This window comes from Kryptolebias marmoratus, linkage group LG15 (genome assembly GCF_001649575.2).
Source record: "Kryptolebias marmoratus isolate JLee-2015 linkage group LG15, ASM164957v2, whole genome shotgun sequence".
NCBI classification, from domain to species: domain Eukaryota; kingdom Metazoa; phylum Chordata; class Actinopteri; order Cyprinodontiformes; family Rivulidae; genus Kryptolebias; species Kryptolebias marmoratus.
The window spans coordinates 4,766,312-4,793,750 of record NC_051444.1 but is presented as its reverse complement, the minus strand read 5'-3'; the positions used below and the strand labels follow the sequence as shown (position 1 = coordinate 4,793,750).

The window sequence follows — 27,439 nt, the reverse complement described above, 5'->3', positions numbered from 1 at the left end:
AAAAAATCATAAAAGCTTGAATGTTAGGACATGATTAAAGGTATTTAAAAGAAAGTACTCAAATTTTAATTTTGAATACAACAAAAGCTTTTGAAAACTGGCAATTTCTCAAAAGAAAAAGAAGAAAAAAACCCCCAACAACAGGTTTGAATTCTTGGTTTTATTGAAGCAAAGGGTCCGATAAACATTTTCCTTATCTTTGTCGGCATAAGAAGCTAGAATCCACATGGCAGCTTAGAGGCTACAGAATTGTGTTAAAGACATACAATCAAACTTCTGAATTAATCCAGGACACAAAAATGCAGCCAGCCATGTGCTTAAAACGTTCTGATATCCTGAATATAAAAGGACTGGAAGCAGAAGCTCGGAGTCTCGTATAGATGGAGATGGTGGATAGTGGTCGAAGGCCATTCAGTTAGGATGAGGAGAGGCGGTTGCTTTAAACTCCCATTTCAGTACAAAAGTTGACTCCTGTTCTAGTTCGTTAGAATTATGCAAACTTTACAAAAAGCAAGTGCAACTCTGACACCACAGCAGCATGAGAGCAATTCATTCCACCCAAATTAAATCGTACAATCAACACAAATCAGGGTGGTCAGTCAGGCCAGAGAGATCATTTTAAAACAAAAACTACAATTTGACAACACTTAATTTGAATAAACACAAAAGCTCAAGAGCAAAAAGATCAAATCTGAACATCCCACCAAGAACTTTTGCATGTGCTCAAAAAAAAAAAAAAGTGCTGATTTTTTAACTGCTTCTCATTGCTCGAGGGGTGTTTAAAGTTTAAACAAAGTGAGTAAAGAACAGACGAGGATCATTTACGGTCTTTTTGTTATCGACTTCCAGCACAACTGTACAAAAACGTCAAGGCAAACCCAGTTGGCGGAGCGTTTCCAGAGTGGTTGACCATAAATGTTCACTTTCTTCACCTCCCCCCCCCCCCCCCCCCCTCCCCTCCCCCCTCTGCCTGCTGAAACTCCAGACGTGGTTGAGCAGATTGGGCCGTTCCTACCAGTTTACAGGGTGTTATTAGAAGAGTTTAAAGGCAGGTCTGATGGGTGGAATGCAAGAGCTCCTTACGAGAGAAGAACAAAAAAAAAAAAATGCAGAAAACAGTGACTAATATGCATCTTTGGTTAAATGTTCCAATTCACTTTTCATTTTTGCTATAATTTGAATAGCAAATAGCTGCTTTTTAAAAACTATTTCTGTAAAACAAAACAAAAACACTAATTTGTATACTATCCATATGATTCAGGGCCTTGAAGGAAGAGTTAATGACTGTGGGCTATGAGGTCAAACTAGAAAGATTAGATTTTATGATATGGTGCAGTTTACCTGTTGCAATAAAAAAATTACAAGAAATGACAAGACAATCAAGCAACCCCTTAAGGACACAAATGAGGAGTTTTCCCGTGAAGGCAGGGTGCCTCGTGTGACAAACTGTTCGCTGTACATTGAAGGCAAAAGCTTGTCGTTTTAAATTGAGCTCCGAAGCAACAAAAAAAGACCCGAGTGGACAAACAGGTTTCCTACAGGGACGCGTCTCTACAGCTACTTCACGTAGAAACTGGGAATGTTTTAACAGACATGCAAATGTACAATATGGAAAACCGGAGAAAAGAAAAAGTGCCGTCCAACACTGGAGGATAAACGTTCGAGCGTAATCTGGCTGCCATCAGGTGGTGTCAACCACAGCAGGTGTGGGGGAGAAAATACAAAAGGTTTCTTCTTGATATCAGTTCGTGTGAAGGCGTTCAATCTATTCCACCCTAACTAGGCTACAGAAATCCTCTGAAAAATAACAGACCACAGGCTTTTTGTTTTTTTGTACACCAACAAAAAAAAAAAAGTAAAACAGAAATAAATTATTTGGATGCCAGGAAATGAAACCTTTAAACCAGTGGTGCTACGGTGCGTTTCCTCACGTGCAGACGAGCACCTCTACTATGACACAAACGGCTAACTGTGCGAGGCACTTCGGAGTTATAGTAGGAAAGATGCTGCCCAACCCCCCCTCCCCAAAATATACAAACCTGTAGCTAAAGAAGCAACTCTGCTGCGACTTCTGCGCCTGTCAAATCACATCCAGTCTCGTTTCGTCTAAGAAGCGATTTTCACCATTTGGACAAAAACAACATTTTGTACAAAATTAAGTTAACCTGAATATCGTTTTTTTTGTACTTATATCTACAGAATCCTTCGAGATGACGAGGGCAAATGATATGATGAGCTATCAGTTATCTGGACATGTGTTAGTGTCATGATGTCAGTGACTTTTGAACATGTTACGTGATACAAATAAAGGTTTCCTTAAACCAAGAAATGGTGCAGAAAATAAAATAAAAAAGAACCTTTGTATAAATACATCATTTCCAACATTTTGTTTTTACATAAGACAAAGGCTTGCAAGTATTTTAATTCCTTTCTCAATATTTAACGTTTAAATACCTTCCCAATCGCAATTAAATTCCTTCTTTGAGATAAGATGAACTAGAGGCCACGAGGCCAGTGTGTTGTCACTCTTCTGAATCCATGAGGAGAGCGCTTTTACCCCAGAAACTGGGGGGCCTGCAGCCCGGAGCATCAGGCTGGCTGCCAGGGAGTGTGCACACATTTCCACAAACTGACATCCCTCACAAAAATAGCATTTACAGTGGAAGAGAGGACAGAAATAAAGCCAAGCCTTCAGCACTTTTCATCTGCTGTCATCTCACCTTCTGATCCCAAACTCATCTGGTGAACCCTCTGTGTGTGCTGACTGATATAGGCGCTGGGAATTTGGTCAATGTTTTTGTTTATGCTCACATGTACAAATAATTTTTTTTTTTCCAGAGTATTAACGCAGTGGATGATGCAGCGGTTTTGTTGCCTTCACGCTTCGTTCTCTGTCGGCGGTATGTTGTTAGCTGAAACCACGGAGTCTTGCTTGCGAGTCATCCTGTCCAACTCGGCCTGGACGTCAGTCAAACCCGGCTTCTGTCCTTGAGGAAAAAAAAAAAGAGGGAGACAAAGCCCAAAAGTAATCTCCTGTAGCTTCTGTGTGCAGTCATAAATAAGAGTTTTCCATGGTCGGGGTTTGGATGGTGATGTGTTCCCATGCTGCCACAGTTAACACACATGCAGAACTCGTTAAAGCAACATGGAGTCATGCATTTTTCTTCAGAGGCTTGGTCTCGCATGTTAACAACAAATAGTATTCCAGACTGATGAGTTATGCAATGACTTTTCCAACTGGGAGCATTTAGCTTCGGAAATTTTGGTATACTAGAAAAATATGAGAAAGTAAATATGTGCAAGTTACTTAAAAACAAGTCAATTAGTTGAGAGACTGATGACATGTTACAAGATGTTAGTTTCATGCACGGACTGGTGGTGGGTCGTTTCAGTGCATACAGGCCTTTCACAAGTTTCCTCAGGAGTCAGAAGTTCAGACATCCTTTCTTTTCCCTGCTTTAAGCAGCTTATTCAGGCTGCAGACATAAAACTACAGACAGGAGTGATGCTCCACAGCCTCTCGAACGCCCCCGTTTCTAGTTTGATGTAGAACTACGAGTAGCCACGGTTCTGAGGTGGAGCTGAAGGTTTTACAGTTAATTTGAACTCATGTTCCATGGTGTACTGTCACCACAAAGGTAGCGTCTCTTACCTTCCCGATAAAAAATTGTGCAGCTTTGCACTTCGGCAGTAAATGAGCCTTAAAAACGAGCGGCTCAGCAGGAAGAACGGTGGTCGACCAACAGGAAGGTCAGGGGTTTTGGTTCTGTGGGGGGTGTTCCTGTTAACATGTCCCAATTTAACCTAATACAATAATATTTATTCAATCATAATTCCATTTATTTATCGTTTTATTTTATTTTCCTCTGTTTTAAAAAAATGGCATTTGTTTTATTGGTGTTTGTACTGAGAAATTTTGAAATTCCAGTACTGTCATCACTGTTCAATGACCTGATTTTTCTGAATCTTTTGTGAAAGAACAACTGTTAACCTGTGATTAAGAAGTTTTAAAACAAAACTAAACATCAGCAGCCAGTCAATCGACAGACCAGCAGTCAGCACAAGAATCAGGAGTTGTACCTGTTTTCTTGGCGGATCCTTGTACTCCAGCTCCAACGGCTCCAGATCCCGGACTTCCTGGTGATCCCGTCTTTTTACTCAACAGACTGTTGAAGAAGTTGGCCAGCACTCCCTCGTTGGCAGCACCCGCTGTGGAAAAGATATTTCGGTGTTTTACAGATTGTGCTTATTTGTACTGGATGATAACCATCAACCAGTACGCTGCTAGATATCCTCCTGAACTTAGACTGAGATCACTGGCTGATAAATAACAGATCATCTTTGTCTAATGTTTCATATTTTATTTTATATCATCAAATTAGCAGTCAGTGTTACCTTCATTTACTTCTTCACAAACACATATAAATATAAACGACAGATCCAATGCCGTTTAGATTCAGTTCCCTTTTCTAAAATAGGGCAACGTCTTTATTTTGTGCAGTCAAAAACAAGAGCTTCCCCATCTACTTCCCTAAAGTTATATTCAGTAATAATGCATCATCAGCTAAATGTTTTGTTTAGACACCAACACAGAAAACTTTCTGAGATCTGATTTTTTTAAGATATTGTAAGAACCTAAAAAAAACATATTACCTTTTAATAAACAACATTAAAATTGAAAACCAGTATATTTTGACTAACAGGCCTGAATGTAGTCAGATGTTGCCTTTTTTACACTTGGCCTTGTTTGTATTTGTATGTAAGTGTAATGTATGTGCATTTTAAGTGCAATGTTAATTCTTTGTGGACTGTATGTACAATCCATGTGTGGTTTAATTTCTTGTGAAAGGTGTGTAACATGTGCAATCTCATCTCCATGGATTGTACATATATGGGCAAAACATGGAGACCTGCAGTTTATTTTCTTATCAAATATGTGCAAAACTCCTGCAGCTTTTGATTTTTTTCTTAAAAGAGTTTGCTACTTTTTAAACTTCCTTTAAACTGTCTAAGGACCTTACTTTTATGGAACTAGCTCATACAAAACAGCAAGAGTTTAAATGCACATGTACTGTAACTGCATTTGTGTAAATGACAATAAACTCTTTTTTGATTAATCATTTCCACTTAAGTGTGGAGATGTGACTTTTTATGGCCGAGCTTTAGGAATGCATTTTTTAATTTAACAAAATATAACAATAACTTGATTTAAATAAACATATATTTAACAACCCTTAGAACAATCTGTACACTTCAAAGTAACACAAAGAGCATTCTCACTTCAACTAAATTGCGAGCTACAGTAGCAGCTGCTGCTGCATCTTCATTTCCGTATTTGGTAATTGACTGAATGGCCGACAGATGATTGTTTTAAAAGTGGCCAATATCGACTGATTAATGGGTCTATCTGTGCTTGAGTGTGTCGAGTCTTGGAGAGTGCTGAGTGAATTATAGTGTTAACTCTTGGGGAATGCAGAACAACCTTTAAAACAAATCTGGTCAGCAGTTCTGACCCTTGGGATGACAACAGTAGCTAAGTCAGGGAGAACTGATCTCTCAGCCGTACGGTGTGAGGACTACCCCGCCTCACCTTTCATGTTGGGATCAGGCTTTTTGACGGCAGCCATGGGTGAACCACTGGTTACGCTCGGCTGGCCGGCACGACCTGCAGGTCTGGGGGAGCCGGAGGCTGTCCGTCCCGGAGACTCCTGAAACACAAAGCAGGTTAGTTAAAAAGAGAGAGAGAATTAAGAATTAAGATCCCACACATGAAGGAGTTTCAGACACTTACTGTTGCTCCTCTTGTTGGTGTTGCTGGCTGCTTTGCTAGCAAAGACTGCAAAGAGAAAAAATTATTATTTTTTGGTTAATCTAAGTTTACAACGCATATTTACAATTCATTTTATTTTGCAAACCTGCATATTCTACGTAAGATACAAGAAAGGGAAGTCATTTTCTAAAGAGAAGCATAAGACTAAACTTCACCTGTTGCTTCATGAGGAACACTTGCTCATCCTCGGCGTTTATCTCTTTGTCATGGACAAACTGAAGAGCAGAAAACAAAGAATGCTTTATCTGTGTTGGAAGAAGCTGACACCCCCTTCTGTAATGTTAACCGTCCAGTTAACACGCGGCTCAGGATCTGCACTGCCATACCTTCCGCACCGGAGGCTTTGTGATAAAATCTTCAAATGGATCTTCTGGTCTGATGGCTGTGAGGTTTTCGTGCAAAATCCCAATTTTCTTCTCATTATCCCATCCAGATGGACTAAAAAAAAAAAGGAAGGAGAAGATTGATCATGTGCAGTGGTTGAAATGAGCACAGGGTTAAAATTTTTTGTGAGACATTGAAAGAAAATGGAAATATGTCTCTGCATCAACGTCACATTAATCTTGTTGTTATTGTGGAGCAAAACTGGACATCTTTGGCACCACGATCACGACAAAAAGCATACTTGCACATCTTTTACTCACATGAACACTGCATCTTTCTCCACCACTAAGGCAGGTGTGGTGAACTGAAACTCATACAGCTTGTGTACTATATATTTGTAAAGCAGATCCAGGTTCTTCTCTTCTTTGACAGAAGAATAAATCAGGCCAGCTCCATCTGTTGAATTCAGTTAATGATGCAAATGAAGGAGTAAAGTCATGGACTGACAATAAAATGGTAAAACAGAAACTCAAGAACATCAATCTGTAATAAAAACACAAAAACTACTCGGACTAACAAAGCAGTGAGACCGCGTCAGAAGGATACACTGTAAGCAGAATCGCCTGATGTAGGACTGGATGAAGTCAAAGTGCTCCTCTCTGTAGTCATGCTCCTTCTCTAGTACGCTGATCGCATCACACTGAAAGAGTCAGAGAGCAGAAAACTAATTTATATTTCAGTGAAACAAACAAAACAGTGCAGCACAGCATGACAAGCAGTGTCAAAATCAAGCCACAAACTTCTCAATAGCTTTTCTTTTTTAAAGTGCAGCCTTTTCTCCTTCAGGAAACCGAACTGCATTCAGTAATGTCACAAAATAATTGTTTGTTTCGTTTGCATTAGTTTAATTTGCAGCAACTATTTAAGGCTGTACATGTAAACTTGTTCTTAGAAAGGTCTCAGCCGAGTTTTGAGGTGCAGGAGTCGAGTGTGGGGGGAACCAGACACATGATGACAAGATAAACCCAAAGATGAAACGATGGCTGAGTTAAAGGTTTTCTTTGCCACTTCTACTAGGAGCTAGTTTGAAATGTGTACTGACTAAGACAGCAGTTTGAAAGAGGCAATGAAAAACTGTTCAGAAAGTAAAAAAAGCAGGAGATTCAACTAAATTAACAAGAAGGTAACAAATATTTTATTCTGAGGAAACAAAGAGGCTTCATCCACCTGGAATAAATCTACATCTACAATGAGCTGAACAACGTGGATAGATTTTATTATTATTATTATTATTTCCACGCATATCAAGTAAAAGCTGAAGAACATGCCAGAAACCTGTGTGTAATTATGGACTCAGATCTAAATTTTAACACAATCACATAAAGTTTATAACCAAATCAGCCTAAAATCATCTAAACACATGGCAAGACTTCCTGTCTGAACAGGACACTAAAATACTGAGACATGCTTTTATTTTAGTTAGATTGTTTACTGTAACTGTCTTTACAGGTGTTAATAAAAAATAATAATAATCAGGCAGAATCCTGGTCAAAACCAGAAAAACAGAACATGTCACACCAGCGCTTAAATCACTGAACCGGCTTCCTGTTCATAAAATGATAGATTTTAAAATATATCTTTGTCAATAAGGCTGAACAGCTGTGGGCTTAAATACATCTCAGAGTTACTTGTCAGGTATGAACCCCCCCTCAGGTCATTAGGGACACGTTTACTGAGTTTTCCAGAGACCAGAACTAAACAAGAAGAGGCAGCATCTTGTTTCCATGCTGTTTTACTTTGAAAGAACTTCCTCTAAACCTGAGATGTGCAGAAACGTTTAGCTTCCTTAAACAACATTGTTTACTGACCACTTGTAGTAAAGTGTCACTCCCCTGCTTTATATGCAAATGAACCTGCATCACACACAATTAAATCCTTACAGCAAATGCAGTTCTTGGACTGCAGAAGATTTTTAAAATTTTTTTTTTTACCTTTGTGCAAACTATTAGCACTGGAATGCCCAAGTTGTGTGTAAGCGTGTTGTCTCCCAGTGGTAGTACAACGGCCTCGTCCTCCCCTGATGTTGGGGCTCGTCGTGGGGAGGATGGGGCAGCATCCTCTGGTTCTGAGTACTCCTGGAAAGCTTTTACCACTTTTACCAAGAAAAACAAAACGGGCATACAATCAGTAAATATATTACTCAAAAGAGGCAGACAAAAAAAAAAACTAAAATCCCAACAAAAGTTCTTGCATATTTATTTGTAACCCTGTAAAAAATCCTGATAAAACCAACCAAAAACACAAACAAAGAGCCAATGAAGCTTCTTGTGGTCCGTCTCTGTGGTAATGTGTAATTTGTTGTGGATATCATCTTTAACAAACATCCCAAATCACTTAAAATCTCTGCACTTTTTTACGTCTGTGAACCTTGTTTTATAACGAAGCTTTAATTGTTGTCAACAGCCTCAATCTACGTCTCTGAGATTAGATCAGAGACTTCATATTTAACAAATAAATCATTTTTCACTTTTCTGCTGCGCTGGAACAGCTGCCCAGACGTTTTCAAAGCTTCTGTGGGAGGTTGGGGTGTGTGTGTGTGTGTGTGTGTGTGTATGTGGGGGGTGTAAGCAGGAAGCTTTGGCCTACTTCCTCAGGAGCTTTGAGAATGCAGTTGGGAGACGGCCACAAAAACCAGACTGGCTTGTCGTTTTTAGTCAAAGAAGTGGGATTTTGCACGCTGGCGTTATAACTACTCTAAAAGCAAACCCCTTTCAGAATACAGGATTACACAAATCTAATAGCTTTGGAGAAATATGCTGAAGTACGTTAAACAACATCCACAATAGCCATAAAAATAGAAATTTAAGTTTATTTGTGGATTAAGTTTAAGCTTTATTTAACTAAAAACAGACAGTCATGCAGTCCTTTTCTTCCTCATAGAAATTTAAATTTATGCTTGGCTTAAAATGTAATAAAAACAAACAAAAATTCATTGAATCTACAAAGAATAAGGAGAAGAAGAAAATAGTTCAACAAACATATTGTTTTTGTTGTGTTAGGGAAAAAGAAAAAATTGAGGAAAGTAAAATAAGAGAATTGCGCTGACGGACTGAGCAGCTTGTTATAAATGCTTTAACATGTTTGTTTTTGTCATCATGTTAAACCAGCAGGAAATTATGGTATGATTAAAAAACAGAGATTGTATTTGGAGAGCCACTTCAAAATAAAAAAATGAAAGTATAAAAGCCAAACAGACTTTGCCCGATCAAGACCTACTTATCTGTTTCACAAACAAAGGTGAGGCCAAAATGCTTCTGTACTCAGCTACTTTAAAGTAGTGAAATAACAGGATACTTTAAACTGAGTAAGTGTAAGGCCTGAAAGCTAATGCTCATCGTGAACTAATAGTAAAGACACTAAAAGTAAAAAAAAAAACAAACACTTTGATCCGAGGTGTCAAGGCATTACAGAACACATCTTTCTCAAACACTAAATAACAAAAATCTCCAGATCATCACTGCCACAGAGGTCACTTAGGGAGATATTTCTCAGTTAAGCAGCAGAAGGTCGATCCTGTAATTTGACAAGAGAAGGCTCAAAACGTTCAGCCTACTTTTAGTCCCAGCCGTCAGAATGTCCAGCCCACTGACTGAATTCAGAACCACTGAGTTTACTTCCTTTTCTTTCCCTAACACTGCTGTTCGAAGGGAGGAGACCATGATGCAAGACGTGTGCAAGACTCGCTGGACAAGAGCCACACACACACACACACACACTTCCAGACTGCTGGCCCGTCTCACTAATACACACAAGAATCTGTCGAGGTCTCGGCACTGCGCTACTGACATCACAACAGGCAGAAAGATGGACTATTTTGAAATGCTGAGACTGTTAAAACAAACAAAACGTTTCTGCAACACTAAGGAGGTCATGTTTACTACACTTTACTACTGAGACAAAGTGAATGAAAATGGTACAGCAAGTTTAAAATATACACCTACTTATAATGATTATGGTATTTGTTTTTCTAGAAGTGTACTTTAGTCAACACTTGAACAGTTTCCCCTTTATTTTATTCATCTTCCTGAAAAATAAACAAAAGTGCCAACAAATGTTACTTCTTTAACAGGTTAAAAATGTTTACGAAGGTGTGTTTTTTTATTTGCAATAATAAAACTGTAATTTGTGTAACGTAAAAATAAAAAAATAAAAAATCAGCAAACAAACTTTAGAAACATACAGAGACCTCCTGCACAAGCCTGCAGGGTGATCTAACAAGAAAGCAACAAACTTTTCAAAACACAAAAGATCGGTTCATAAGTGAGATATGACCGATTCCAAAATTAACGGGAGAACATCTGAGTGCGTCGCACTCATTGATTCGCAGAACTCGCCTCCAGCCACAACACACAGCTGAGGATCATGGGCCTCTCTGATGATGACCTAGAATCATCCATGACAATGTGTAATGTTATACAGCGCCTGCCTTCCACGCAGCACATTACCCAAGCTCCCCCCTCCCTCAGCAGCCAGTCGCTCTTATTACGCAAGACTCACATTGGGATGCTTCAGGCACCTTTACTGTGAGCGGTTTCATTTAAACCAAAGAGCTCACACAGAAAACTGATCAAAACACATGAAACATAGCCTTCAACCAGGTCTAGTAATAAAAAACAAATAAAAAGTAAGATTAGAACTGTTTGTGGCATTTGGATTTGACTGTCTGACCAGATGGAGCAGAAAAAAATTAACAAATGCTATATTTTCAGAACAAAAAAACCAAATTATTAACCAATTAATAATCAAGGTAATCAGATATAGTCAGACTGAGGGATCACTTACTCCTTTGCTCCATTTCTCTCATGTCCTCTGGAGGAATCTTGAGCTTGTCCACATGATCGCGAAGCACGCTGGCCCACTTCTGCAGCGACTCCATGATGGTCCAGGGCCGCGACATGTCAGCAACAAACACAGCTAGGCAGTCAGGTAGCGACTGAGCTGTAACCGCGAACTTAAGAAGGCCTTTGTGGTACAGGTCGCCATCCAGGAGCCACACATTACAGCGAGTCAGGTCTGCATCATCAAGCAAAAAAGGCAAAAACATGGTCAGACACAGAGAGTAGTTTATAACCAAGGTGTTGTTGTTTCTGGTAATCAACCAGACAAGTTGGAGGAGGTAAACTCACCATCCCGGTCTTCATCATGGACACTTAAGTAAAGATACTCCAGTCCTCTCCCCTTCTTATTGTGATCAGCTCCCTGAAGTTTGGCTATAAGTGTTGTTTTTCCTGACCCATCCTCACCTAGAAGATATTTATTAGTTGTAACATACAGGATAATATTGATAATTGCAAAACAATAGTGACTATTGAACATCATGCAGCCCTAATAAATAAGGGAAACATTAGTGTTTCCCAAAGCATGGTTCACAGCTATAACACAGATTGCCACCAAATAAAAAGCACAGTTCCTCACAGTTTAAGAAGGCTTATCCAAATAGATGACCCCACTCAAGAGGACTTCTCAGTATTATTGGGTTTAGAGATTAAAAGGATCTGGTCAGACTGAAATAATCTGAAAAGTTTTTGATTTTTTTAATGCTCAGATTGGAGGATTTGAGGTTGATCTGCCTTCCACACCCCTCATGGTTGACTATACAATTAAACAAAGGGTTTGACAGATCAGGCATGACCAATACTCACCAAATACCAGGATATTTTTTCCTGATGGCAACTTTGAACTCGATCTAGTCGAAACTTCACTCAATATCGAGGACCTACAGAGAAAGAAATATATGTAAATCAGGCAGCTTTTGTATGAAAGTCGGAATGACTGTCAAGATGCTTACCAAAAGTTCAAGATCTCTGAATAAAAGGTTGCTATCAGGACAATAAGCTCTTATTTTATGCGAGTCCAGAGAGGAGTCCATGTCGGCTCAGAAACAGGAAATCATCATTTATCACTGACCGGTTCATTAGAAATAAGCAGATAGCAATCTGAATTTTAACGATTTGACAAGCTGAGACCCCATAACAGCATGTGAGCCCTGTTAATAAACGTTACCTACGTTTTTATGCTCCTAAATATACTCCGTTAAGCTTGCTTGTTAACATTTTATGATCCTGTGTCATGAAGAAGCTACTTAGCTTCAGTGTTTAGCCTCTGATATCTGCATGAACTGTAGAAGAACCGAGGTGAAATGAACGTGATTCAGAAACCCGACTGAGTCAAGTAAACTCTACTTTTACGCAAAAATCGCTCAAGAACGGCGTGGGGCCGCGAATTGAAAACGTATCGTTCAGCAACTGATCGGCTAGCTGCCGTTAGCTCGCCTGCTAGCAGCGCTGACCGCTCAGCTGCAGTCGTTGCTAACGCTGCTGCTAGCCGGGGCCGGTGTTTAACTGGGACCCGGCCGCCGGTGACAAAGCACGGCCGCGGCGGCGGAGGCGGCGGCGTCAGCCCCCCGCAACCGACGGTTCGAAGCGAACGGCAACACTTGCCAGAGGTTCTGTCCTTCCTCGTCCTCCTTGTTGTTGTCGCCCGAGCCGTTCGGACCCGGGAGCTGTTTCTCCAGAACGGGAGCCATCTTCTCTCTCTTTCTACACCCACAAAGGCGAGGCCCTGGCTGCTGCTCGGGCACCGCTAAGCGCCGCCTCCGTCCGAGCAGACACGGGGACGTTGCATTCGCTGACTGCGTCGACACAGGTATTATTTTAACTGTAACCTGATATTAGCAATTAATGTTATAAGTTATGACTAATAATAAGGAAGTGCTGTCAACTATGGAGTAATATTATGTAAAAAAGCTACAGATCGTCAAAATGGTCAAACACTTGGTCAAACTAGCCAAACTTCTGGCTGCAATCCAACAAAATGATGTCATCATGGCATGATTTATTGTACAGCTGACAAATAACATCTCATTTACAGCTTTGCTGCTATCACATTCACAGCTCTTGTACCTTTTTAAGGCTTCATTAAGTGTTTCTTGATTCTTGAACCTACAAAATCTGAATTGAAGCCCATGTCTGCCACTAAAAAGTAAAAAAAGTCATCACTATAGGTTTTAAAATCATTATTATAAGTTACAATATTGTTTATGAGTTATTAAGTCATCAGTATGAGATTGTGAGTCATATTAACAAGCTTCAGAGTCATAATTGTGATATATAAAGTCATAATTATGAATTTAAAATTTATAGTTTTGAGATGCAGAGTCATATTTTTTAAGTTTTAACTATGAGATGCAAAATCATAAATAGGAGTTTCAAATGCAACGTTAGGAGATAGAAATTCATAATTATGGCTTGGAAAGTCATATACATGAGTTTCAAAGTCATAATTATGAGATTTAAAATCATGATTAGATGTAAGTATCGTGATTATGAGTTTCGTCGGCATGAAATACAAAATCCCCATAATTATTTCCAAATAAGACAAGATTTTTGACCAATTTATTGAAGGAAGTGTTTTATTTGGTGGTTGACAGGTGAAAGCGCGCTGCAAACACATGAATGATGCAGAAAATAGAAGTAAAAGCATACAACCAACAAAACAAATTCAAAGGAAAAATGGTGCAAAAACACTAAAAAAACCCCCTAAAATTCAAAAAGAGTTTATGTCTAAAAAAAAATTGAAAGAGCCCGTTAAGATCATTTTACTGCCTTTAATGATCACCATCCCAGGCTCTCCTGCTTTCCTAGTGATTTATTTTTTTCTTTTAAGCACTTTATAGATGAGAGCTGTCAGATCAGTCCACGAAAATATCAGCAGACAGCAAACTAATTCCACCTGTTTTATTGGAAAGTTTTAACTTCAGCTGCTGGTGTAGATTTTCAATCATCCAGGAAATGACAGTACCAAGGGGTTGAAAAGAAATCAATTTGATTTTCTTTCTTGTTTTTTGAACTGAAGAAGACTTTCAGATAATAGAAAATATCTCCAAGAAGCAAGAACGTCCAATTCTGTTTAAAGGCTCAGAGTTTCAAGTTGGCTGTTTCTGTATTTATTTGTTTAAATTTCAATTTGATTTAATTTAAATGCCACCGATAGTCAGTAATGTAAGATATAGATTTCCCAGCAGATGGAGCTGTTTGTGACTTTTAGAAAGCTGATTACGGTATCTAATTTCTCCTGATAGATTAGAATAAGGTCTGCAGAGCGGTGCCAGTGGTCAGCACCGTCACCTCATGGAAAAAAGGTTGCAGGTTTGAACCTCAGCAGCTTTCTGTAACTCTGAATAGAATGAATTACATGAGAATAATTGTGGGGAAAAAAGGTAAAAGTGGATTACTGTAAGTCTTTTTTATAACTCAGGCATTTTGATTCATATTTGGATTAACTTACAAACATCAGCCAGTATTCTACATGTTGCTTTCTCTTGTGTTTGATGAACAACAAAAAGTGCAAATTTTCTCCACTTGGGTTGGTATACAATCATAGCATTAATAGTTAAATTCAACACATTGTTGGAAAACTGTTTCCTTTAAAAAAGGGTTTAGTTTGAACAATAACATCAATAACTTTTAAAACTTTAATCATGTTTTTCTTAACATTGCTAAATAAATTCTCCCAGTAGATTATGTTACATTACTGATAAAACTCACAAATTGCCTAAGATAAATTACTGTGATAAACTGGCAATAATTTATACTTGTATCAAATTTTTATAAAGTCAAACTATTAAATGATAAAATGAATCTATCTGTGGAGTACAGCCTGGGAACAGCAAACAGGCTGAGCGGTTTCCCACATTCCTGCACACACTCATTCTTCTGGGGAGCTGTAGGCGTGTATAGTGTGTTTATAGTGCGTTGGAGAAACTAACACCTGTTTCTTTACATCTCTTTGTCTCCCTCGCTGCTCCAGTCGGGGTCAGCTGGACTATGAGTGGCCGACAGATGAGCTGCATGCTTTAATGCTGTTATTTTGGCAGATTTTGTGCGGCCTCCCCCCTTTGTGTTTTTCTATGTGAAGCAGAGTGGTTGGTCGGGATAGTGGTTACACTCATGGGAGTGCATTCCAGAGCTTTTGCATCATGTGAAAGTCAGCCTTCGCTGCTTCTTTGCCACTGTTTAGCCCTGCCGTCAGCAGGGCAAACAAACAAGATGGAGCCTATGTCCATGTTTTTATCCGACAGCTGAAAACAGCAACTTTGTGTAAGAGGAGAGAGACTGCCACAGTTATTTAATCAGATGTGTTTATTTGGAGGATGACAGAAGTCTTAAAAAGTCTTAATTATGTCCATTAGATCATAAAATACATTTAAATACGTCTTAAATTTTTCGAATTTCAGTCATTGCTTCTTCCATCAACATTTCTTTTTAAATTTTTAAATTTCATCTGTTCTGGAGCTCAGATGATGTCACGCTGTAATAAAACTAAAAAGCCCAACAGGCAGCAGTCCTGTCAGAGGTGTTTGTTTTTGTTGTTGTTTACAAAAAAGGCAATAAAATTTGTTCCCTTGAAAGAAATTTTTCAATGATTCATCGTTTTTTGTAATTCATGCAGGTCTTAAACTTAAATCGTGATTAAAAGGTCTTAAACTGAGCTGACTGAAACTTGCAGAAAACCTGAACATTTTGTGAGTTTATGTGCTGTCAGCTGTGATACCACAAGAGGGCGCTGTCTCCTCAGTAACGCCATTTTGGTGCTTTATTTTTGACGAATTTTTAACAGAAACGCCTTTTAATAAATACAAGCACCATCATTTATTACATCTGTTTAGTTAAAAAAGATAATTATTTATTAACTTTCAAAATATAACTTTTACATAAGTCCTATTTTTATACAGCCTGTCTTTAATTTACTCTAACATCTGCTTTTTTTAGTTTTGTTACACTGAAATTTGGCCACGATTAAGGAAAAAGCGAAGCAAACTTACATGTTTTACGTCACTATGTGATTAAAGTTTAGTCTTGGCAGTTTTGAGTGCTTTAATCAACTGTCTATTGTTGTGTAAATTGTAAAATCTTTCTTTCAGTTTCACTATGACAAAACATGTTTGTGTAAAATGCCACGAAAAACCCTAATCTCTCCTTTCTTTACACGAATAAAGAAAGATAAAAGGCTTTGTTTTTCCAGCAGTTTTAATGAGATTACAGGAGGTGTTCACCGGCGCTAACATGTTGATCAAAGCTTATATTGTTTCAGAAAAAGATGAAGTTTTCATCAGCAGTCTTCAGGCAAACAGCAGCAGCTCAGATCTCATTTTTAAACCTGACAGGCTGATTATCGGGACGGGTCAGTTGTTGAATTTCATGAAGTCTCACGCTCGGTCAGTTTGTCCCATTAACACCTAGAAGGCAAAAAGCAAAGAGGTGCAAAGCTGTAGAATATTTCACAATGCTTGTAGCAAATATCCAGTTCTCCTTTTTTAAATAAGAAACCAGCTCGTATCATGAGACGGCACCTAATGAACGAAGGCATCACTTTTGTTTGTTTTATGTTCTCAACGTAAGCTCATTATGTCAGCAAATATTAATATTTTGAAATCCATCTACTTACATTTTTAAAAATTCTTTTATAATTTGTTGGTTGAACTTAAGTCGAAACAGTTCAAATAGATTATCATCGAGGCGCAGCAGCGATCATGTTTTTGCCAATGTCTCTCTGCGTGTGTGAATGTGTGCAAAAAGATTTTCATGAAACTCTGAGAAAGTAATCAACTGATTGACTTTTGGAGTCAACCCAGTTCAAGATGGCCACCACCGCCAACTGGCTACGACTCAGTCAGGTTTACAGATTGGTGTGGTGGTAGCTGAGCATCATCTCTAACACATACTCTAAGTGCTACACACATCTCTGCCTAAAACCTACTGCTAAAATGTTTGTCTGTCAGCAAAATATCTCATGAGTCGTTGGATAGAATATAGTGAAGCTCATCAACAGCTCATTAACATTTGGAGTCAACCTAATTCAAGACGGCCGCCACAGCTAATCGACCGTAGCCAACAGTAAAGTGGATAAAACTCCATCAGTTTTACAGATATTGGTGTAGTAGAAGCTGAAACTGAACTCCATCCTCACAATATTTTACGTGATTGAGCTGAACAACATTTCTGAGTTTGCCCAAAATGGCTACGGCTCCGTTCCAACAAAACATTTTAGATTAAAAGTATGGCACGAAAGGCTGTGGGTGATATGCATTCCTTCAAGCAAAGCTAGGTCTTTAACATACTGAGATATATTTATATTTGAAATATATTCCTAAAACCTCTTAAGCTTTCTTTATAATAATCCTTGTTTTCTTTTTGTTTATTAAAAACAAGCAAGTGCACTAGCTTACAAAATGCCTCTTTACGTTGCAGAAATACTGATGATATCACTGCAAGGAGCTCCTGAATCATTTCCTTTTGGCAAAGGAGAAGAAAACGCAATTTATTAAGCGTAATGGCGGTGGCCTGTATACACAATCACCCCTGGGCCTCAGTATTTGTTCAACAGGGAAATAAGCGCTGTAGTGGGTGTGTGAGGGAGGGGAGGGGTTAAAGATTTGGGAGGTGTAGATTGCAGACAGAGCAGTCCTGGGGTTGGCTGCATTGTGATAGCGACAGATGTCCAGAGAACTGCGAGGGGCACTCCTCAGTTACAACACACTGCGCCTCTGAGATCAGGGCCGGAATCTGCAGCTGTCACTCCAAAAGGCTTTTACCTCCATTATCGCATCCAACCGCTGACTGGGAAACAGGCACCAAGAGATTTGTCTTTAGAAGGTACAGGATTTTTATTTTTTTCAATGTTACAAGAAAAAAAAAAAACAGAAAAGAAAAGAAAGTTGCTGTTTATTCTTTGTTCTCTTTTCTTGCTTTTTACAATTTCTATTTAAAATGATACATTAAAAGTAGAATTCTCTTTTCACTGCTTTAGTTTAGGTGACCACAAATCTTCTGGGGATAGGAAAAACCACGAAAAGTTGCAGCTGATTCAAATAACACACCTTACATGTTCCTGTTAGAGCAACAATTTTCAAATCATTGGGAACAAAAAAGGGCAGAGCAGCTGAGGGAGGCAGCAGTGGGTGGGTTGAGATGGGGGGATGGAGACCTCTCTACATCCCCCTTATTCATGTGTTCATGGCAGGTTTCTAGTTTGATTCGGCTCCAGTTTTTTGTTACTACAGCAGATCTTATCGTCTGTGTTTTCTGCCAACTTTAGCCAACCCTCTGCGTTGGTGGGAGCGAGCGGCTTACAGATGAGGAGTCCTCATCCTTTGTTACTCGCCTGTATGGGCTGCCAGAGGCTCCATTTGCATTCGCATGTGTCCATCTTCCCAAAGCCGTCCAGAACCGAGTATTCCCTTTGAATATTGTGTTTCTTTAAACATTGTAAAAGAGAAAGCTTCAGAACTTGACGCCTAATTATATTTCATCTCGAATCTGTTCCTACAAACTAGATTTTTTTTTACCTTTGTTTGACAAGGACATTGGTGAAGCACAGAAATGTTTGCCATTAAACACAGTTTTACAATTTATACCATTTTAATTACTTTGTAAATTTAGATTTTTATCAGTCTGAACAATAAATATGAACAATGTATAGGTTTATTTCCGCCAAATATATGGCACAGTGTCTTAATTACCTCATTGGACAACTACAAACAGTTATTCGTATACCTGTGACCCCAAACTCACCTGGAACGTAAAAGTTCTAACCATTAACATTGACCTATGTTGCATACTATAATGAAATCAGTAACTAAAGTGACAATTGTGGTTTTAAAATTACTTTAATGCAGCTGTTCTTCTGTTAATGAGAAAATGTGGCGTATAAAGGCCGTTTTTATGAGGTTTAGGTTTAGTTTTAACAAGCCTGTTTGTTCAGGATTTGCTGAAATATTATCCCTAACACAAAGTTGAACTTCCCGTTCCCTGTTCTGTCACTGCCATGTTCTGTGGCAATCACTGCAAATACATACTTCCTCTCCAACCAACACAGTGTTGAGACCTTAACTCAGAGAATGTCTGCAGGAGCTTCACGTTTCCTCAATTCACAAACAGTAATTCGCTGGTTTTACATGAATTTGCATTTAACAGACCAGAATGTGCGTTTTCGGGATGTCGTGTGAATCCAACCACATGCTTTAAATGATTTCTGTGTGTGTTGAGAATTTGGTGAAACTAAATACCTTGTAGTTATGAATGTACAGTATGGAAGTGGGCTCGTTTGGCACCGAGCCTCACCAGACATTCCTGAAGGAGCAGAGAGACTTTAGGGCTGTCGGACCTCAGCAAGGTTCCCAGGCAGTAACATTTGTTTCCAAGCCAAGCTGTTTTGGGCAGACAGCAGTTTCCAAATCGAACTTCTCGTTCTTTTACGGACAAAATACTTCTCTATTGAACTGGAAACTCTACATTTGAGGAACTAAGTCATTTTAGATTAACATCAAACAAGCTCTTTTCTTGTCTCCATCAGATTGGTGAGAACCAAGACAGAATCTTCTACAGATGTATTTGAATTTTTATTTTACCAGAAACCAAAAAGAGTTCTTGTTAATGAGGCATTTTCATTAGACATAGTACCTATAGTTCACAGATTTAAACTTTAACCAACTCCTTACTTGTGTGGCTTAACGGCTCAATGATTATTACACACTGTGTATAGTTTATACAGCTCTGGAAAAAATAAAGAGACCTACCGACATCATTTTACTAATGTTTTAACTTAGGAAGAGATCAGAAATCAATATTTGGTGTGATCACCCTGATTTCTTTCATTACAGCTTTCATGCATCTTCACAAGTTTTTCCCATTGCTGTTGTTGTCAGTTCAGCTTTGTTTGATGGTTTGTGACCATCCATATTCCTTATTCCGGAGGTTTTAAATGGCGTTCAGGTCTGAAGATTGGGCTGGGTATGACAGAGTCTTGTTTGCTGGTCCTTCATCCACACCTGAACCCCACTGGAAAAACTCCCTGTATCCCTCTGCCAGTACAGCTAAAACTGAACCCTTCTATTCTGCATGCAAAACTTTTCTTTTCAGTTCTTTAGGTATGCCCAGTAGGTCTTGTTTTAGTCCAAGTACCTTTGAGATACTACAAGCACTGTTTTTGCCATCCAGCTGGTCCTATTGCAAGAGGTTAATGATGATATTTATACTTCTCCTCATTAAATAAGTATTGATTCAGGTAATCAATTATTCAGAATCTGATTAAGTAGAATGACATGTGCTTGTGTTAGATGTCAGTAGACACAGGAATGGAATGGTTACCACATGTAGCATTACTGATTTAAAAAAAAAATAGTAGTTGTCTCTCTAATTTGTTCCAGAGCTGTAGGTTTATATATGCATGCAAAGAGAAAGGAAAACATACACAATATCTCTTTTTTATTTTTCTAGGAGCCATCATGGGAGCCAAATTGAGCAAAAAAAAGAAAGGATATGATGTTAGTGATCACAAAAGCAAAAAAGATGAGACCCCGACAACAGATGCTGCTAAAGTGGAAGATGGAGCCCCATCCACAGGAGCTGAGTCGACACCTGGGAAAGATGGTGTGGTTGAGGAGACTGTTGTGTCAGCAGTGGCAGCAGTAGCTGAAGCTGCTGTTGCTCCAGAGGAGCCAAAATCTCCCCCTTCAGATGAAAAAGCTCCTGCAGCTAAAGAGGAGGCTACTCCGGAACAGAAATCAGCAGCAGAGGAAGCCACAACACTGGCAAGCGAACAAGCTACTGCAGCAGAACAACCAGCTCCCGCTGAGAAGGAAAAGGTTGTAGAAGCAGCTCCAGTTGCAGAGGAAAAGGCTACAGTAGCAGAAAACGCTCCAGAAGATCCAAAATCTGCTCCTCCAGAAGAACCAGCACCTGTAGTTACAGAGGAAGTTGCTCCAGAACAGAAATCAACAGCTGGTGAAGCAGCTCCAGTCGAAGAACCACCAGCTCCAGAACCAAACAAACCATCACCAGTAGAAGAACCAGCTGAATCAACAGAAGCAACAGTTAAAGCAGAACCAGAGAAGCCAGAACCCAACATAAAGGAACCAACTGCAGAGCCGTTAGTAGCTACGACAGTCACAGAAAATTCATCTGCTCCAGCATCAGAAGAACCGGTGCAAGTCGGGGCTGAAACCGAGTCTACAGCTGTACCTGAGGAGCCTCATGTAGAGGAACGTCCTACACCTGTAGAATCTGTGGCGGAACCAGATGTTGTTCTAGCCAGCACAGAAGCAGCACTCAAGGATCAAGAGCCAGAGCCCATGCAGGAGACTGTTACTGAGTCAGAAGCCACCGTGGAAGAAAAGGTTGTTCCTACTTCTGTCCCAGAACCAGAGGCTGAGCCAGCAGGAGCGCCACTGATGGAACCAGAAGCCAAACCAGAGCCCAACCAGGGTGCAGATCAGGCAGGAGAAACTGGGATGGAACCAGAGGAAAAGACAGAATCAAATCAACCAGAGCCAGAGTCTGTGAAAGCACCCGAGCCAGAACCTGAACCAGAACAATCCACAGAACCAGAGGTAGAACAATCACCAGAGCCCGAACAAGTAGAAGACACCAAACCACAACCAACTTTGACTACATCTGACACTACTGACCATGATAATCCTGAAGCAGAATCACCTGACGCCTTGGAAGCTTCAGCTCAGAACGTCTCCTTGGAAAATCGTCCTGCAAAAGAGGAATCACCAGTACCAACAGAAGCAGCAGAACCTGCACCTGAGATTGTCATCTCGCAGTCTGTTTCCACCAACAACATGACTGTTGAGTCTGATAAGGCAGCTTTGGAAGAAGTAATGTGCCCAGAGAATGAGGTGGAAACCAAGATGGAAAATGGAGATTTAGGGAGCCCTTCTATCCCGGAGAATATGGCAAATGCAGTTCCAGCAGTGAATGGGGAGTGCAGCGATAATACCGCACACGCAGAGGAATGTGTTAATGGGAATGAAGAGCTAGAGGAGACGCCTGTTAAAGAGCAGAGTGAGTTTGAACTGAAAAAGGACCTGTGTGGGGATGTCCAGGAAGTTCCCGATGCAGTCTCAGACATAGTGGAGGGTCTCAGCAATGAGGTCACCCAGGCAGTCTGAGAAGAAGCCATCCTTTACATCACTGTTAATGCAGTTCTGTTCCTCGACGATGAAAGAAAGTCTCCAAGAAATCCCAGACAACACCCAGGCTTTCTGACATGCTTTAACCACTGCACTGTCTTCTGTGGTGACTCGGGAAAAGTTCCCTTGAGTAACCAAAAATAATGCAACCACTTGAGGATAAAGACTGACAGACAGAGGCAGGTAGTAAATGAGAATAAAAAACGGAAAAGAGACTTGAGTTGGTCATTTCAATCCAGGCAGATGGTTATGCTGGACAGCTCGGCAAAAATATCGAAGAACAAACATGGTACTGATTAATGAATGAGTAAATCTGTGTGTTTGAGGCTGATAAATGCTACAAACTCGGTCATTGGAAAAGCATTCACCATTAGCATATTATTGGACGTAGGGCTCCATTTTTTCTTTCTGTTGTATGATGCAACATGACTTAAATGTTTTGGCCTTTTATAATATTGGTACCTGTAATTGAATTGATTGTTCAGAATAGAAAATAAAAAAATGTTGTAGTCCAAGTGATCTTCTTTTCGTGCATTCTCTCAGCATCAACATCAACCAAAGATAATAATTGGGTTCATTTTAGTTCAAGTAATTTTCAATCTTAATCATACAATATAAAACTTTCCTTTTTTTCATTTTTAGAATCTTTGTAGCTCTTAAAATCATTGTAGCCTCTGGTGTCTAATATCAGTTTCATCCAAATAACATCTACAGTAAATGAAGTGTAGACTCAGAACGATGCTTTTTCAAATCATCTTTTATATTCAGATGTTAGACACAAAACATACAGTAGATGTTTAATACAATAGATGGAAAAAATTTTAGTAGTCACACACTGCTGGGTTAAAAACAACCCAATTTGTAATCGAACATTGGGTCAAATTTGGACTCAGCATGTTTGGATTAGCAGCTTGACCCAGAATACTGGGTTAAAGTTTCAACCCCAAAATTGGGTAAAAATGACTAATTTGTTGAATTAGAGCAACTAATAAGTTGAATTTTAAAAACAAACTAAATTAGGGTTATTAAATAATTACAACCTGATTGGTGCTCGCTAGCTGACACTAATAGCAGTTAGCCAGTCATCACCAACTAATGTTATTTTGTCAATTATCGTTGTCAATAGTGTAAAGTTATTAAAAAAGCCAACCAGGTTAACCATTTTCTTAAAAGTTGTTTTTAACCACCTTACCTTTTCTGATTACATCCTGTAGCAGAGGTCCAGTCAGGTTTGATTTGGTCAACTTCTGGCTTAAAATGGCCGACTGTGAAGAATGACGCGATTCACCTCCGACCAACCACTGACGCATTCAGAGTGATTTCAGTTTGGATAATCGGGGAGAAAATCTCATGGGCATGTCGAGCAAACTGCTCCTCGGAGGAAGGCCCGTTTAAGAGCGTATTTCTGCCTTCTAAAACAGTTTAAATCTCAAAGTTTAGTTTTATTTCCATTCACACAAAAGCTACATATGCTGTAGATTTAAAAGCTTGGAGATCTGCACTTTTCAGTTTGAATTGAAGGAAGCTCCTCTGATGAGTTTTAAAAATGCCTCGGATTCGCTATGACCTGGACGACAAAGAATGTACACCAACATGTAGATTTTTACACTGTAACACATCTGTATCAGGCAGTTGTGTGGACTGGATACACTTAATTTAATTTATTTAGCACTGAATCTGTTGCAATAAAGTTCAGACCAAGTTCCAACATAAAGAGATCAGTGTAATTAACTGGAACCATCTATTTAACTACTTAATATGACAGAGTGTAGAAGATGATTGAAGCAGTTACAGAGATTTTTTTAGTTGTTTTAGATGTTGGAAATGTTTGGATCCTCTGCTGAGTTGAGAATATCTCAATATATCTCTGATTGCAATCAACTGCATCTAAGATCCTGACCCACTTCAAAAAAATCCAAACTATACATTTAGGTTGATTATGCTTGTCTACGCAGACATAGGACCTCCTAATTAGTTGGCAGAAAATTCTGCAGCCTGCACTTAGAGAACGGACAAACAAAATAATTTAACTGCCCCGAGAGAAATGACGACATTTTCATGGATAAGCCCGTTATTTTCTTGTCACGTCGACATGTTTTGTTGCTGAGGCTCGATGCTATGACACCCAGCTAACGTTTTGCAGATCCATACTGACGAGGGGATCTCAAGGAGGGGGGAGGGGTAGGAATGTGTGCAGGAGGCAGAGAAAAGAAAGAGGGGGGCTGGGGAAGAGGGCTGTGGGATCAAAAGCTTTGATGCTGCACAGAGCAAAAAAAAAAAAATGGTTGAGGACATTTTCAGACTCCTTTAAGACATGGATTGGGTAGTTAGACGACAGCGATAGTTATGGTTTTACATTTAAGGCCTCTTTTTTATGTCAACACACCTGCTGCTCCCATTAATGTCTCACCAGCTGCACTTCCTCCTGCAGATGCTCGACTATCAGGGAGAAGTAAAATAAGATTCTCATCTTTAACTACGAGCTGTGTAAAGGAGAGATGGGTGCCTTTATATGTGCATGTGTGTAATGGAGAGGAGCATACGGAGAGCATCTAACAGAAAAAAAATGACCAGACTATAAGTCAGAGCACGAGAAGACATCCTGATGGTGAAGCAGCTGTTTGATGGGCCCGTCCGCATACCAGCTCCTTCTAAGTTCAAACAAAAAATACTTCCACTCGGCAAATTTATGATGTTGTAGAGAGGATTTGTGGAGCAGAGACATTAAACTTGTGGGAAGTGCTTCTTATTTCTTGTAGAACCTTTCTGCATTTGGTTTCCTACAGGTTGCTGTGACAAGTTTCTAATCTGAGAGCAGTTTATGTTAAAATTAGCTTCATAAATTAGAGTTTTATTTCAAAACTTGTCATTAAAAGTGCTTTAAAGATACTAATTTCTAAATTTCTACTGAGGAGTACACAAAAGAGAATAGAGAAATAAACTTAATCTATACAATATTTTTTCTCATATCGATGGTTAAAGTGTCCCTAAATAGAAAAATTATAAGCTTTAAGTGTTGAGCTTTGTCTTCTTTTTGCTTTTCATCCCCAGTATTCACTCAGATCATATTTAGTTTCTTTTCTTTAGCATTCAGCAGGAGATTCACTCTTTTATTTCCACCTAAACACCTTCTCTGAGAATCTCTGCTTGTCTCATTTGGCAATATTTGTTTAAGCTTCAGTCGATTCAGCTGAGTGCTTTGTTTACAGTGAACGCATACCTGCATTTCAGAACCGCATTCAATATATCTGGAAAACTACTGGAGTAAAGTCTTATAGGTCGTTCTTATAGTTTGGGATAAGTTTTCATGTTTGCAATGAACACTTTTAAGTCTACAGTACATGTCAGTATTAGGTCAAAACCAAATCTAATTTTTTATTTTTTGAGTAAAAATGTCCTAAATGTCAATAATCTATTTAAAGTAGAATTTGTTAATGCTCCTATTTATTCTTGCCAGAATTGTCCTTTTTAGCGACATCACTGAAATCCAACACTGGAAGCTCATTATTTGAACGTTTTTTGGTTTACTTGCCTTCATTTTCTTTAACTGGTCTGTGTGTGTTTGTGCAGGAGAACAGGGTCCTTGTCCTTTGGCTCTTGATTTACACACTGCCTTAAAGTTGCGTGTTTGTAAAAGGCCAGCTGCACTGCCTGGTTACCCTGACACTATGTGCTCTATACGCAGGCTCCTGCACAACGCTCGGACTGTGTCTCAGCCCCGTTTTCTTTGTGTGACGACCAGCCTGCAGGCTTTACGATACACCAAATAGATCTTTCTGAGGGGCAAAAGAAGACGTGAACTAAATTCAAACATTATGTTGTGGTGAAATTTGTCATGCACAGAAATACTAGATCGTTTTACCTCCTTCTTTTGAATTAATTTCTTTGAAAACTTAGTTTAAAATCTTTAATATCTCTTTACTGCTGCAGTGCAAAAAGAAATCAGATCATTTTTAACAAACTTTATGAGAAAACACAATGCGTTAAATACTTGCACGAAAAAAAAAAAACGTTGAGGGAAATCATTTAGAGCAACGCTCTCTCACTTTTCTCCTTGTCGCAGCTTAATTTTTAACTCTGTGTCCCACTTTAGGTGCTTTACATTTGTATGTTGAAACAAACCAGGATAACACAGAGTTACCGCAGCACTTAGATAAACATAAAGAAGTAAAAATCCAATACTATCTAATACTGCATAAATGCTATAAAATTACTAAACTTGAGGAGCTATATTTCATGTTCCACTGCAACATATTTATTCTTGGACATAAAATTTTATTGACCAACGTCTGTGTGTGAAACACTCCCAACTGTAAGGAGTTTATTATATTTTTATTTATTATACACTATAAAGAAGGGATATACTTGTTTTTCAAACTTTCTTGAAGCAATATTCAAAACAGTTTTTCTTAGTCTAGAACTAAGAACTCCTTTCATGCCAGAGGTTTAGACAAAGATGATTTTTTGTTGAGAAATGACAGCGTTATAGCTGTGTTCAAACCTTAAAACAAAATTATGCACAATCATGAAAATGCAAGATGTCACACTCAACATATGTGTTGTGAATGACTCTCAGCTACTACCACACCAAATTCCAGCTCAATATCTGTAAAACTGACTAAACTTTAGCCATTTTTGTGTTTCCTACGTTCAGTAGGCTGTGGCAGCCATCTTAAAGCAGATAAACTTCAAAAGTTAACCAGTTCTAGATGTACATCTGATGATTATTTCCTTAAAGTTTCATTAAAATCCATCCAGTAACTCAAGAGATATTTTGCTAACAGACAGAGTTGACTCTAGCAGTTGATGGCAAATCTGTTAGAGCTCAGAATATATGTTGAGAATCCGAAGGTACACCTTGTGGTGGCGAGGAGTTTCTCCTCCGCCGTCTGATTGTTCTGTCAATATTCCGTAATTCTTGGTAAAGAACACACACCTTAAAAATGTCTCTAGGTACAGCTTGGTGTGCAGATTTCGCCTCGTCTCACAAACGCACGCTCACAGAGTGCTCGCTGCGTGCAGAAGCTGCATCAGCAGAGTGAGAGAGAGAACAGAAAGCAGCGTCTTTGTGTGTGTGTGTGTGTGAGAAGTTACAGACAAAGAGGAATCACTTGGACTCTCAGCATCCATTAGACCAACCCAGTGGATCAATATTGATCCGTCCCACCACCAGGCTCTGTCTAAGAGGCTTCTGCTCTCACTGATACAATGACAGCATTAGCACACTAACAGGCCCAGATCGATGGGAT

General features: G+C 39.2%; 2 protein-coding genes across 4 annotated transcripts; one reads left to right on the top strand and one right to left on the bottom strand.

The window, feature by feature from the left end:
- Window positions 1-140: 140 nt before the first annotated feature.
- dync1li2 (dynein, cytoplasmic 1, light intermediate chain 2) lies at window positions 141-12,782 on the bottom strand. Of its 2 annotated transcripts, none has more exons than XM_017442150.3 (13): window positions 12,655-12,782; window positions 11,857-11,930; window positions 11,341-11,457; window positions 10,997-11,227; window positions 8,146-8,306; window positions 6,761-6,854; window positions 6,475-6,610; window positions 6,157-6,268; window positions 5,986-6,045; window positions 5,792-5,836; window positions 5,591-5,708; window positions 4,081-4,209; window positions 141-2,987 (listed from the first exon to the last, which is right to left on the bottom strand). In XM_017442150.3, the coding sequence occupies exons 1-13, from the start codon at window positions 12,738-12,740 to the stop codon at window positions 2,878-2,880; spliced, it is 1,473 nt and encodes a 490-aa protein (XP_017297639.1). In that variant the 5' UTR covers window positions 12,741-12,782; the 3' UTR covers window positions 141-2,877. The 2 variants fall into 2 exon arrangements, with proteins under 2 accessions (XP_017297639.1, XP_017297646.1); XM_017442157.3 differs by having other exon boundaries at window positions 141-2,982.
- On the top strand, window positions 12,729-22,707 carry si:dkey-56m19.5 (proteoglycan 4). 2 transcript variants are annotated; one of them, XM_037979731.1, is made up of 2 exons: window positions 12,729-12,859; window positions 20,491-22,707. In XM_037979731.1, exon 2 carries the CDS (start codon window positions 20,499-20,501, stop codon window positions 22,167-22,169), a length of 1,671 nt encoding a protein of 556 aa, XP_037835659.1. In that variant the 5' UTR covers window positions 12,729-12,859; window positions 20,491-20,498; the 3' UTR covers window positions 22,170-22,707. The 2 variants fall into 2 exon arrangements, with proteins under 2 accessions (XP_037835659.1, XP_017297626.1); XM_017442137.2 differs by lacking the exon at window positions 12,729-12,859 and adding an exon at window positions 17,670-17,868.
- Window positions 22,708-27,439: the final 4,732 nt, after the last annotated feature.